Source organism: Colias eurytheme, chromosome 6, assembly GCF_061535395.1.
Source record: "Colias eurytheme isolate Ceu_HAF_F1 chromosome 6, ilColEury1 Martin Lab GWU primary, whole genome shotgun sequence".
NCBI lineage: Eukaryota > Metazoa > Arthropoda > Insecta > Lepidoptera > Pieridae > Colias > Colias eurytheme.
This window is the reverse complement of record NC_142985.1, coordinates 11924995-11940481: the sequence shown is the minus strand read 5'-3', so window position 1 is coordinate 11940481 and position 15487 is coordinate 11924995. Positions and strand designations below refer to the sequence as shown.

General features: G+C 33.2%; 1 protein-coding gene across 2 annotated transcripts in view; it reads right to left on the bottom strand.

Annotated features, from left to right (window-relative positions):
• LOC149908065 (17-beta-hydroxysteroid dehydrogenase 13-like) overlaps positions 1-15487 on the bottom strand; it is a 40017-nt gene that overhangs the window by 4157 nt on the left and 20373 nt on the right. For both annotated transcript variants that reach the window (XM_090103193.1, XM_090103194.1), the window contains 3 exons: positions 8086-8245; positions 4616-4767; positions 2885-3062 (listed from right to left, as the gene is read on the bottom strand). In XM_090103193.1, coding sequence (XP_089959319.1) covers positions 2885-3062; positions 4616-4767; positions 8086-8245 — 490 coding nt within the window. The remainder of the gene's footprint in view (positions 1-2884; positions 3063-4615; positions 4768-8085; positions 8246-15487) is intronic.

Sequence of the window (15487 nt, the reverse complement as noted above, 5' to 3'; positions counted from 1 at the left end):
TGTTTCTTTACTGTGATAAATCTATACTAATATTATAAAGCTAAAGAGTTTGTATGTTTGATTGTTTGTTTGAACGCGCTAATCTCGGGAACTACTGATCCGATTTGAAAAATTCTTTCGGTGTTAGATAGCCCATTTATCGAAGAAGGCTATAATATATATCATCACGCTAAAACCAACAGGAGCGGAGCAATGCGGGTGAAATCGCAGGGAACAGCTAGTCTAAAATAAGTTCCATCTATTTCTATACGGGTGCCTAGTCATTTTAAATTTTGTGTCAAAACTCAAATCGTTGTAGGTACCTAGTTAACCTAAAGTTGAAACTAAAACTTAGATATTATTTTTAATAGGCTCTAGACACCGTGAAGTTTGTATGAAATTGTTAATGATAACATTACATTTCTGCAATTAAATATCTGTGCCAAAGCCAACAAGTTTATTGTGGTTTATTTGTCGTGTCAAATATCAGTTTTGACCTTGAAAGGTGAAACCATTCGGTTTCATTGCCAAAGGTGAATCTTATAAAATAAAATAAAATCCACATGTATTTTACTGCACCGATTTTCCTTCTGTTTTCACAAATGAGAAGCGTGGGTCCCGAGGAAGGTAGTAAATAATTTGTTAAGTTTTGAACGATAAAGGCGAACCCACGGGCGGAAAGATAGAGCCGTATATTCCAGAATTACTGTTAAATGGCTGCTTATATGATTGACCATTGAAAATCTTTAATTTTTGTTATCTTTATGGAGACCTAAGTGTATAACAGGCTACACGATTAAGTCTTATTTTAAATGCTAACTAGCGTCTTAATTAATTTATAATTAGTCTTAAGTATTTTCCTCAATTTAAAAGTGTAGCTGAGCCTACGTTTATTTAAATTAAAAATTATAATTTAATTTAATATGTGAGAATTACTTCCCGTCAAACCGCCTATATAAAATATTAAAATAAGAAAAACGAAGGCCTTATTAAGTAGGTTATCTGATACTCAGTAAGTCAATACATTAACCACTCATATTATATTCCAATTGTGGTTTGCCACTTGTAATTATTAAAATACTAGCGGTCCGCCCCGGCTTCGCCCGTGGTACATGTTTACGTTTTCTCTACATAAAAACCATCCTCGTACTTCAAGGAATATAATAAAAAAAGAATTATCGAAATCGGTTCAGCCGTTCTCGAGTTATGCGCTTACCAACACATTTTGCGATTCATTTTTATATATAAGATTTGTATTGCGTAGTTTCTTGTCGATTGTTACATAAGTCAAACATCCTTTGCACTTAGTTCTTGTAATGCCTAATTGATTCTTTAGTTTCTTCGTACTCTACAACTTAAAATAATTTGGAAAATCCAAAAGTGCACGCCTCATAATTTTTTTTTAATAAATATTTATTAATTATTATTTTTGTTTATTTAATAACAATTAAACCACATCGAATCAGACCCTGAAAAATGAAAGGGTTCTATTCCTGAGCATACTCAAGCGTAAGAGAAAAAAAAGACTCGATTAGTAAAGCATTTCGGTCGCTATCGTGTTAACAAGAAAAAGGATCCGCACATACAGACACACGGACGTCCAAGACAGAACTTTTTTAAACTGTTTTTTAACTAGTTTAAATAACAAAAATGACATCAAAAATATCATGAACGTTAAAAATAGTGTTTTTTCTTAATATGTGTGTGTATGTATTATCTTACAAGTGTAATGTATGATACATAAAGACATTTTAAGTTTGAAAAATCAGATGTTTTGCGCGAAGTGACAGTAGTACCCACCTCAACGCTTCGCTTATGAGGCGTGCAATAAGTGCCTACTGAATATATTACAATCTCAGTGTATATTGAACTAATGGTTTGAAAACTTTACTATTATTTAAAAAACACGGAAAACTTAAAATTCAAATGATTTATTGTGATTCACAGGTTATAAGTAAAGTGTTGTTTAAGTACTGGGTAGTATGATAAGTATAGGTGCTGCAACTAAAAATACTTAGGTACTTGTGAGCTGAGATAAAACTGTGTAAAAATTATAATATTCGGCACATATTCACAACTGTGACAAAAAGTATAGAGCCACTATAATAAATACTAAATAGGTTAAACAAAATTTGGAAAATCCAAAAGTGCACGCCTCATAATTTTTTTTAATAAATATTTATTAATTATTATTCTTGTTTATTTAATAACAATTAAACCACATCGAATCAGACCCTGAAAAATGAAAGGGTTCTATTCCTGAGCATACTCAAGCGTAAGAGAAAAAAAAAGACTCGATTAGTAAAGTATTTCGGTCGCTATCGTGTTAACAAGAAAAAGGATCCGCACATACAGACACACGGACGTCCAAGACAGAACTTTTTTAAACTGTTTTTTAACTAGTTTAAATAACAAAAATGACATCAAAAATATCATGAACGTTAAAAATAGTGTTTTTTCTTAATATGTGTGTGTATGTATTATCTTACAAGTGCAATGTATGATACATAAAGACATTTTAAGTTTGAAAAATCAGATGTTTTGCGCGAAGTGACAGTAGTACCCACCTCAACGCTTCGCTTATGAGGCGTGCAATATCACAGATAGTGTAATATGTAATAATGTAAGAAACTACAGGTCCAATTTGGAAATTTCTTTCAGTTTACGATAGCTCATTTATTCAGAAAATCTATAGGCTTTATATTATTACGACAAGTAAAATAGGAACGGAGCCATGTTGATAAAACCGCGGGGCACAGCTAGTATACTAACAACAGTAGGTCCTAAATACGCTTAAAATGTCCCGAAATCCCTAAATTTAATTAATTCAATGGGTCTGTACAATTTATTGTCTGTCACCTGAATTAAATGTAATAAATAAATTAAATTAAATTATACAGCTTACCCACAGATGAGCAAGCACATTAACTTCAAAGGCAGTGCGTATCTCCTTTTCATTGGTCTGCAAGAGCGGCTTGCAGGGCATCAGACCAGCATTGTTCACCAGGATGGTCACTTCGCCGACCTCTTTGCGTATTTTCTCTATTAGCTCGTTGATTGCTTCGCGATCTGTGACGTCACAGCTGGAAAGAGATCTCTTATGTAGATAATGTTTGGGAGTACTGAGATTGTGTGTTATTACACAACAATACAATAGGGTGTTTTGTTGCTTTTAGGGCTTTTCACGTAATTATTAAAATTCGTTGATCGTTATGGAATTTTGTGCAGGAAGGCAGTATATGTAATTAAAAGTACTTCTAAAGTAAGGTACTTCTAAAAGAAGTCTAATTGAATAAAGAAATGTTTGAGTTTTAATTTGTTAATATGTAGTTACTCTGTAAAATTACTTCTTAGGTATTCTGCTAGAGCAGCTAGACTGTACCCGAAGCTTCTATGGTAATATTTGAAAAAACAATCGTGTGTTATGTAATGTTAACATTTATTTCAGCACCAAATTTATTTATTCTTGACAAATCTATATCGTTACATCTTCATCCTGACAGATTCCTGTCATCCATCTCATCATCAAATCAATGATATTGAACGTCGTTATTTTGAAATTTTACCTATTAATTGATTACGAATTGATAACAATTTGAAAAGACTGACCATAAGGTCAGTCTTTTCCAGTCTTTTCCAATGGCGCATTTTTTAGCGAGTATATAAATCTTTTTTAGTAATAAAAGCATCAATCGTTGCTTATAATTATTAGTCACATGTGGGGAAAAAATCATTTATAACCAGAAATTATGGCTATAAAATTAACATGATTCTGCCGTCAGAATAGTACATATATATACATACAAGGAAACATGAGCAGTATTAAGCTTTAAAATATAGTAATAAAGTAAATTGCAAATTGTCACTATTTTAGATAGGTTGTAAATTGTAATGATATCTATTATCTTGACCTGGAAGAGAGTCATTACTCATTAGGTATATTATGTAGCTCAAGTTTAAACACTAGGTTCCTCAACTTTTTTAAGTACATATTTAGTATTTACCTTGACCAATAGAATTTAATTCTAAATGTGGTATGTGCATTGTGCATGCATATAAAATAAACATAAGAAAATAACCTAATTACAATTGATTAAAAATTAAAATTATGAATTATAAAAAATGCACTAGAGTTCATACTAACTGTATAATGTTTGTTTTAAAATATAACTACAAGTTATAAAAATGCAGTTGTAAGTGTTCATGTACTAAGTACCTATATGAATAGGTATGATATAAAAATATCACCGTACTATAAATTATAATCTACCTATAGGTAAACTGTCAAAAAATTGTAGACTGTACCAAACCAATTACACGCGGCAAGTCTGATCGATTTTCTTGATGATGCATTATAAACCTGTAAACATGCATCTGCAGTTGATGCACAAAGGGATTCAGGTATATTCATTATTCGCACTACTACAGTAATTATTTAGTAATCTGTGCTTCTATTATAACGATACTGCTCATTAGTGCTACATTTGGTGGGTTCATCAAATGATAATTATAGGCATAATCGGACGAGTCATCTCAACATAGACTGAGCTGGATCCGCCTTATCATGACCGAATTATGGCTGTATCAAGCGCCTTTTAAAGCGATGGATTAACATGAACAACTTAACAGTATTAACCGATAGCTATGCGCCTTCCCCTTGTTCTCCTTGACAAGTTCCACGGTCTCCTGGTTGCCGGCTGGGTTGATGTCCACGCAGACCACGATACTGCCGAGCTTGCCGAAACGCATCGCCATCTCCCGGCCCATGCCGTGGCCGGCTCCTGTTATCTAGAAGTATTTAGATATTTGATATAAAGATATTTAATTACTATTATGATTTTTAACGGATTTAGAACATTTATTCCTTATATTATTTAAACGAAGTTACAACTCTACAGAGTTTTCAAAATCAGGTTCTACTCGGTATTGTGTGATTTCATTGCCACGGGAATTTATTTTGACCGCGCAGACAAAGTCACTGCCTATTAGAAAAAGATTCTAGTTGGAAGGAGTCGGGGCAAGTCGCTGATCAATACATATAATAAAATTCTAGAAAAGTGGTGTCTGTACAATGAAAATATGTAAAAAAAAATTAGCAGGGGTTATTACTAAATCGATCCCAAACCCAAAACTGTCGTTAAAAATTTTTTTGTCTGTTTGTCTGTTTGTCGGTTTGTCTGTTTGTCTGTATGTTTGAACACGCTAATCTCAGAAACGGCTTATCCGATTTAAATGCGGTTTTCACTAATATATTGTGGTAAGCTTCATTTAACATTTAGTGTTTATTTCATGTCAATCGGTTCATAAATAAAAAAGTTATGACCATTTAAGTAATCACAGCGAACATTTGCTAAGGCATTCTATACATGAATTACTTTATTACGTAAATTATACGCTAAAGTTATTCCTTAACATGTCCAGATGATCATATCGAAAATTCCCAAGCGTGGGGGGGGGGGTGGTTATGCTGAGGGGGTAGTAGGGGGCGTCAAAGGAACTTTATTTAGATTTTTGCTCATAAGTCTAAAACCTGCACAAATAGCATTATGGTTACTTCTAGGTAAATTTTTTATATAAAAGGTCTTTGAAATTATGTCGTAGGTATTGTATTTTTAACCCCCGACGCAAAAAGAGGGGTGTTATGTTCGCTATGTGTGTATTGCGTGTCTGTCTGTGCCACCGTAGCTCGCTAACGGGTATTATACGAATTAGATGCGTTTTTTTGTTACATTAGTTGTTTATATAGGGGTAAGTGGGAATGAAAAAAACGAATGTTAGTTGTTAATGTAGGTTGTAGGTTATACCCAAGTGATATATCAAATGAAAATAGACGACATGTCAGAAACAATTAGTCAAATTTTATCAAAATCGGTTCATCCATTTATTTGATATAGGGGTAAAAGTGGGAATAAATAAGTAAATGAATTTTATCAAATATACTCAAGTGACGTATCTAATGAAAGACATGACGTGTAAAGTACAATAAGACATATTTTATCAAAATTGGTTCATCCATTTATTGGATAAAAGTGGCAATAAAAGTTGTCAAATATACCTAAGTGGCATATCAAATGAAAGGGCATGACCTGACGTGAGAAGTATAATGAGGCATAGGTATTTAATCAAAATCGGTTCATCCATTTATTATAGATACTATATAATAAATGGATGAACCGATTTTGAGGGGTAAAAGTGGGAATGAAAAAAACGAATGTTGTCTGTTATACCCAAGTGATATATCAAATGAAAAAAGACGACCTGTCAGTAACAACAAGTCAAATTATATCAAAATCGGTTCATCAATTTATTTGATATAGGGGTTAAAGTGGGAATAAATAAATAAATTTTATCAAATATACTCAAGTGACGTATCTAATGAAAGACATGACGTGTAAAGTACAATAAGACATAATATTTTATCAAAATTGGTTCATCCATTTATTGGATATAATATGTAGGTATAAAAGTGGGAATAAAAGTTGTCGAATATACCCAAGTAACATATCTAATGAAAGGGCATGACCTGACGTGAGAAGTATAATGAGGCATATTTAATCAAAATCGGTTCATCCAATAATTATATGTAGGGCAAAAGTGGGGATGAGAAAAACGAATGCTGTCTGTTATACCCAAGTGATATATCAAATGAAAAAAGACGACCTGTCAGAAACAATTAAGTAGTCCAATGTTATCAAAATCGGTTCATCCATTTATTTGATATAGGGGTAAAAGTGGGAATAAATAAATAAATTTTATCAAATATACTCAAGTGACTTATCTAATGAAAGACATGACGTGTAAAGTACAATAAGACATATTTTATCAAAATTGGTTCATCCATTTATTGGATATAGGTATAAAAGTGGGAATAAAAGTTGTCAAATAATATACCCAAGTGGCATATCAAATGAAAGGGCATGACCTGACGTGAGAAGTATGATGAGGCATATTTAATCAAAATCGGTTCATCCATTTATTGATTTATAGCGGTAAAAGTGGGAATGAATAATCGAATGTGGTCAAATAATATAAACAAGCGGCATATCAAATGACGTGTGAATTACAATTAGTCATGTTTTATCAAAATTAGTTAATCTGTTTATTACATATAGGGCACCTTAGGGGTGATAGTGGGGAAACATAATCCAAATGGAGTACCAAACGAAAGGATATGACATGTACATAATATATAGGTATGATTAGACATGGTTTAGAATTTAGATCAAAATCGGTTCTGCCATTTACTAGGGGTGCAAGGGAAAAGTTGAAAGTCTGTGAAAGTAGAAGGAATATGGGAGCGGGAGAATAACCACATCCAGGAAATTTTGAACTCTTCTGTACCTAAGTTTTATAGCTCAGTTTAGTAATAAATTTTACTAACAGTTCTTTTGTGTTATTATTTATTTTATTTCTTAACTTTATAATAATGTGTAAGTACTTATAATTTAGTTGTATATGATAGTACGTGTTTCAAGACGTGTTTACTCAATAATTGTGTGTTAAGTGGTAACTACTATGCAGTCACTATTCCACGCGGACGAAGTCGCGGGCACAGCTAGTACTCTAATAAAAATCTGACTTGAACTTATTCAAACGGTACGTATAACGTATATGTATATGTTTGGCCTTGACACTCTCACTGGGTAATAAACTTTACAAATGAGGGAATGCATTGCAACTTGACTGAAGCGATGCAAAACATGTTTTTGTGTAAACATTTCGTCAATGTGACTCCACACTTACACCATTTTGTAATAGGTAGTTTGCTGCTAAGCGGTACTTACAACGGAATTTGATTAGGTATCGATGTAAAATGTAAACAATTTATTAATAACTACAATTTTGTGTGTTTGTATGTAGTTTTCTCAGAAATAACTGAACCTCTTTAATTTCGTTTTCACCAATAAATAGAGCAATATGTAGAGTGAATACAAACAGAGCATAATATGGTTCTATGCTTATGGTTATATTCTAAATATTCGGAAAATTTTGAATACAACTTTTTGTCTACAATAAAATTAGGCATTTGATACAACAAATGTAAAACATTGGAACCCCAAACCGTCTATGAAGCGATTTAATTCTTAAAAACACTACTTTACTTACAAGCACAATCTCCCCACTAACGCTCTTCGGCTCCGGTGGTACGAAGAAGCGGTAGATGCAGTAGAACCACGTGGCGTACATCTTCACGATCAGCACGAGGATCTCTAGCGCCATCATGACGCCCTGGTACACCTTCATTGTGATGCCTTGTTCGTCCGTCCTAAACAAATAAATTATTGCATTAGACAATTTAATCATCATTTTACACTACTAGAAATATATTTTACAGATCGCGTCATGTAAAAAGAACGGTGACAGTCAAGCTACGTATAGATAGGCGATTTATCTATTTGGTGGTTATGAATAACAATATGCGAAGCCACTATTCGCGAGGCTAGTTCAAAAATAAAATAATAGACACAAAGTTTCGTGCGAATCTGTACCCATGCCAAGCTACTAGTTATTATTCTGTACCCATGCTCAAACACACCCCATCACATTTCTTCCAACGTTCTTTTTACGTGACGCATACTGTAACTCTTTATCTCAGAGATTTTAACAGTAAAACAATTTTGCATATTGAAGAAAGTATGAATGATTATTCTTATTTAATTAATTATCGCTACATTAGTAATCCGTATTTAAAGCTAATTTTATATACCTAATGAATCACAAATTATGTATTTTTATACGTAGTTTAAAACAAGAAATGATTTATTATCTTATGAATATTGTTTATCCAAATGCATGAATGGATGTTGTAAATGATTCACGCGTTAGTTAAATCAATGGTTAAAATATTCGATTGCTAAACGTTGTTTCCTCAGTGTGTACAAAACAATTACTTGAATTTGAAATCAGCCTTGTATGTAGAGTGCTAATTAGTCTTGGTTATGTAATTTTGAATGGCTTTTCGCATAGAGCACAATGCGTTGTTTTTCTTTTCCTTCGTTGAGTGGAAAGCTTTACAACATAAAGAACATTTTGTGGAGTAGCTATGGTTACAATTATTTATTTGTCATGCTACATGTATATGAATTTGAATGAAAAGTATTAAATAAAAGGCGTTTCCTTTCCTAGACACATAGAAAAATAATTTGGAAAATCCAAAAGTGCACGCCTCATAATTTTTTTTTAATAAATATTTATTAATTATTATTTTTGTTTATTTAATAACAATTAAACCACATCGAATCAGACCCTGAAAAATGAAAGGGTTCTATTGCTGAGCATACTCAAGCGTAAGAGAAAAAAAAAAGACTCGATTAGTAAAGTATTTCGGTCGCTATCGTGTTAACAAGAAAAAGGATCCGCACATACAGACACACGGACGTCCAAGACAGAACTTTTTTAAACTGTTTTTTAACTAGTTTAACCCTCAACTACCTGACCGGAGTCTCTCAGACTCCAGCAGTCTTATTTTTGTCTATATCTTTACAAGCAAGTGTCCTTGAACGGTGTGCGTCCGTGTACCTTCGCCCCTCTACCCTCAGTACCGCGCCTGCACTCGTCGAGGTCATACGCGCGCGCGCTGTGTTTTGGTGAGTAAAAAACTATGTCGTGGAGTCTGAGAGACTCCAGGTAGGTAGTTACGTGACTTTTTCATGAAACTTTTTTGTTTTGTTTGAGTTCAAAATGACCTCGAATGATAAAAATATTGAGCGTTGGTTGGAGGAGGACCTTTCCTCGAATGAAGAAGAATGTTTTGATGAACAGTGCAGTGAACACGAGGAAGATATTGAAGAAAATTGTGTTCTTCCCTGTGATTCTGCATCGGATACAGAGATGCAGATGCAGGATGTAGTTATGAAGCACCTGAAAAGTTGGCAATACGCAAGTACTGCTTCACATGTGACCCGAAAAAAAAAAACGTAGGACGCAGTACTTGTGTTTCATATGTAAGAAGCCTACATGCCTGCAGTGCTCCTACACGGCGTGCTCAATATGCCAGGAAAAATTGTAAAGTTTGAGCCTTGCAATTTTATAAAAAAAATTCTTTTTTGCCAAAAATTTGTGTCACATTATGTTGATTAGTTACTAAACTTTAAACAATTTATGAAGAGAGTCCCTAATTTTTGTTAGTTTTTTTAAAGATCTCATTTAATAAAAGTGTAAAACTTTTGAAAAAATTTTGCTTACTTTAAAAAAAAGTGTAGTTTTTAAGTATAAGCCATAAGGTTATATATATTTTTTTTACTTTTAAGAAATAAAGAAGTGTTCAAGCTATAACATGTTTCTTTAAATTTATTTTCATTTATAATAGTTTTTGTTTATTAAGAGTTCAAAGTATGGGAGTCTGAGAGACTCCAAGTAGGTAGTTACGTATAAGATTTTAGGGTCAGGTAGTAGAGGGTTAAATAACAAAACCGGCCAAGTGCGAGTCGGGCTCGCGCACAAAGGGTTCCGTAGCAGCAAATATAATAAATTACAGTTAAATCAACCTATCTCAAAAACTATAAGAGATACTTTGATCAAACCAAAAATCGTTGAAAGAGTTAATTAGCATGCATCACCTCTATTTTTTTTAGAATTTTATACCCCGTAGTTATAAAAATAGAGGGGGGGGGACATACTTTTTACGACTTTGAGAGCTGATATCTCAAAAACCGTTCACTTTAAGAAAAATGTTTTTTAGAAAACTTTATATCATTTTAAAAGACCTTTCCATTGATACCCCACACGGGTATGTACATCGAAAAAAAAAATTTCATCCCTCAGTTACATGTATGGGGGGCCCCACCCCCAATTCTTTTTTTTACTATTTAGTGTCATATTTTTGTAGCGGTTCATACAACACATATTCCCATCAAATTTCATCACTGTAGTACTTATAGTTTCCGAGTAAATCGGCTGTGACAGACGGACAGACGGACAGACGGACAGACGGACATGACGAAACTATAAGGGTTCCGTTTTTGCCATTTTGGCTACGGAACCCTAAAAATGACATCAAAAATATCATGAACGTTAAAAATAGTGTTTTTTCTTAATATGTGTGTGTATGTATTATCTTACAAGTGCAATGTATGATACATAAAGACATTTTAAGTTTGAAAAATCAGATGTTTTGCGCGAAGTGACAGTAGTACCCACCTCAACGCTTCGCTTATGAGGCGTGCAATAACTATAACACTTGCAATAAATAGATTATCATGTCCCATTTGAATTCGGGACAAGGTTTTTGCAACGCATAATGAGTATGCAAAAGTTATGTATGAAGAAATAGGGACCCCTCCGGATGCTGCTTTATATTACATACATCGTTTCAAGTTTCAACTATTATCTGTATAATAATACTAGCTGGAACCTGTGCTTGCTTGCATAGTACTGTGGTAAAAAGTATGTGCTAATTCTGACTATGTATAAATAATTTATGTCTGCACCAAATTTTATATAGATTCGATCAGCTGATGTTGCGTGTGAGATAAATAAACATAGAGCAATAACATTTACACCCATACATTCTTAATTTCGCGTTTATAATGTTATTAATTATAGTATTTGTAGGAGGTCATGCGTCTTCTATTGATATTCAGTGTATTACGACCTATATTGAGACACAAAATTGATCACATATTTGCTGCAATTTCTAGACGTCCGCGTCGTAATTTCAACTTAACAATATCACTCTCATCACAATGTATGAAGCATATAATGTGATGAGGAATGCATTGTGTGTTGAATCCATTATCTAGTATAATATGTAACGTATCTCCTGCGTCTGTCTATAGCTACATATTATGGTCGTGGTTAAAGTTCAGTCAGAATTTGGAACAAACAAAAGAGCCGTTTTTCCATACAAACGTTGTCCCCTATTTCCTCCCTGGATTGTGCCACTATTTTTTTTTATTATAATATTTTTTTTATTATTAATCTATGGTAACTTTAGCCACGTTTTCCTTTTTGTCATATCTTAATTATTATAAAAGATATGAACCTTCCAAAACGTGAGAAATAGGACAGATTTTCCGTTATGTTCCGTCTTCCACAAAACTAATTTTTGGACATTGTATAAAAAAAGCAAAACGTAGGAACATAGCCTATACTTTTCTCTACTTAATTAAGAAAATAATTAAGAAAAAAGTAATTAAATCGGTCCAGTATTGGAGGAGGAAATAGGGGACTACGGAACGTCGAATTTGCGTAATTTTCCTTGGTATTTTCGGCCCGAGCTGCAGTTGTCCCTGTCGCGCTCTACGGGGGAGGCTTGAGCCTTGAGGCATAGCGCGACAGCAATAGATAATAGAAAAGCCTAATTTTGAATAATTCTCTCACTAGTTTTGTTGGCTCTTAAAATATACCTACGCATAGAAATTAAAATACACCACTATAAGTTGGCATTACCGTCTTTACCATAGGGGCACAGGGGGCCAGTGCCCAGGGCCCCCCATCGTCTGGGGGCCCCCCTGGAGGAGATGTAGGACTGACAATTTTTCTCACATAAATCTCAAAATATTTTATTAAAAAGCAATACACTTTTCTCGTTGCAAGAACGTCAGATCATTTTCAGATTTATTCGAATCAAAACATCTGGTATAGGAATAATTCGAGTGATTCGAACACCATTATAATTAACTTATCAGACATTTACTCCAATTATTTATTTACTTATTAACGTAATATAATATATTTTTACTTGAATTATTTTGGGAATTATGAAAATTAATAACAAGTCTAAGTTTACAGAATAGCATACAAGGGCGTTGTGACAAAACTTTAATCTCTGGGCCTCTAGACAAGTGGCAGAAACGCTAGAGAATAGAATCCGCTATTGATACTAATTGATATAAGCTTATGACGTTTTGCTAATGTTTCGGTCACACTACCAAGGACGACGACGACCACGACCAAAATTCCCATCCAGCCGAAATTTGGTAAAATTATTAAAAACACCATCTATACTTAATATTATAAAGCTGAAGAGTTTGTTTTTTTGTTTGAACTCGCTAATCTCGGGAACTACTGGTGCGATTTGAAAAATGATTTCGGTGCTAGCCCACTTCTTTGGCAAGATTATAAGATACCAAAATCGTTGAATTACTCCATGACGTTACGGTATTGTTATGATGCGACCTTGAAATTTTACTCTCAATGCGCCTAAAGAAGTTTCACTTCAAAAATATATTAAAATTTCCCAACCTTCTGTTACTAGGAAAAAAAATTTTCCTAAAAGTCAATAGATAATATATTATATAGGTTTTTCGTGATTTTTACCGAAACGATAAGTTTTATCATATAACCACTTTTACCCAAATTGTAGATCATAAAATTGTCTATACAAAAGAATCAATACATTATTTTCCTAAGATGTAGCTTCCTACCATTTTCTAAGATATAACAATTTATAAACTCATCCCATCCTTATAATATGCACACGTTTCTTAACCCGTGACGCGTCCTATGTACAGACGGTTGCTCATAACTAAAACTGTACTGTAGCGTCCTGCGTAACAACGACTGTTCATAACGCGGCCAATGACTTTGAAGGTCACCTGTAGTTCTTACAAGTGAATGTTTCCAGTATAAAAAATATTTCTCTATGCCTTAAACATTTATAATTCGAATCGACACGACTCCGAGACAGGCAATAGAGACCAAAACCACAAAATAAAAAAAAAAAGTGAATCATTGATTGAGTTGCGTCATCGGCCATAGTTTGTGACATTTGTCTTGTTCAACGAATATTTGGATTGTGAATTATGCCGAGAGGAATAATTAGATGAGTGATAATTGAGACGTATATTACTGGAAATTTTACGTAGAATACGTTTATGATATTGGTTTTAGGGATATTTGAAGAATACTCAGTGAAAAAGTGTCTCAACTTTTCAGTGCGGAAGACGCAAAATGGCGCTTTTTTTCTTGTTTGTGAATAATGGAGATTTGTTATTATTCATAGTGAAATACGTTGTGTTAAATGTGTGAAAATATAAGTGAATGTACATATTTGGCAATCGTGTAGTGATATGAAAACGTGAATATGATCATTTGATGACTCAGCATTATCATGTAAGTGTTAGTATGTAAGCAATTAAAATTAAAACAAAAGAAAATCAATTTTTTATAATTTTATAGAAAAAATATATCGTCATGATTACATTTTTATGCTATAACTAGTTTCTTCCTCTTTCCAAAAATATATCATACATGGCATATAATTATAGAACAATAGGGTAAATAAAATTTTCAAACTCGGTAGTCATAAAAAAGCTAGATTTCGTGAACTCCCTTGACACTATCGGGATCGGTGCCGGCTGTGCGCCGGACGCGTCACGGGTTAAATCACTTCACACCTTGATGATTTTATGATAAAACTGATCGTTTCAGTATAAATTATAACCTGGAATATGTTTTTTAATTCACGTACCGGAATGACAGTTAATTTTGTATTTTATTTTTAGTAATCCTTTGAACAATTTTACTAATTTACTGCTGGATATGAAATTTTGTAGTTTTAAAGGTCCTAGAATTTAGTGAACTCTGTTCACACCGGACCATTTCTATACGAATAGATGACAAGCGTTTTGACTTTTGCCATTTGCCTAGGCCTTGAATAAATTACGTCAATAACGCACGCAATAATTTTGATCAATATGAAACGGCTACGAAAGAAAAAATCCAGATGCTAATTAAAAAGATAAATTTGAAAAAGAGAAAGGTAATTTGAAAAAGTAATTCTTAAAATATTTCTTAATTAAATTTAATTTAAGTCTACTTTGGAGCGCCATTACAGCAGCAGCGTTTCAAATGAATTATATATAAAAAAATAAGGAAAAAAGTTTCCTCAAAAGACCATATAATACAAGATTGGTCAGAAGTAACTTTTTTGTAAAATGTATAAGAAAAATGGAGCAAAAATTTAACAAAGAAATTTTCTCGTTTCTTATTACTTCTTTAAGTTTAAATTTATGGCAAAAACATATATAATTGTGGGAAAAAATTTGTATTCCTAGTTTGATTTCTTTATGTTTCAAAGGGCCCCCAATTCTTGTGTGCCCAAGGGCCCCGGCATAGTCTAAGACGGCCCTGTAAGTTGGTTATAACACTAAATTATAATTACAATCGAATAGGATTTTTGCACGCCTCATAAGCGAAGCGTTGAGGTGGGTACTACCAGTACTACTGTCACTTCGCGCAAAACATCTGATTTTTCAAACTTAAAATGTCTTTATGTATCATACATTGCACTTGTAAGATAATACATACACACACATATTAAGAAAAAACACTATTTTTAACGTTCATGATATTTTTGATGTCATTTTTGTTATTTAAACTAGTTAAAAAACAGTTTAAAAAAGTTCTGTCTTGGACGTCCGTGTGTCTGTATGTGCGGATCCTTTTTCTTGTTAACACGATAGCGACCGAAATACTTTACTAATCGAGTCTTTTTTTTTCTCTTACGCTTGAGTATGCTCAGCAATAGAACCCTTTCATTTTTCAGGGTCTGATTCGATGTGGT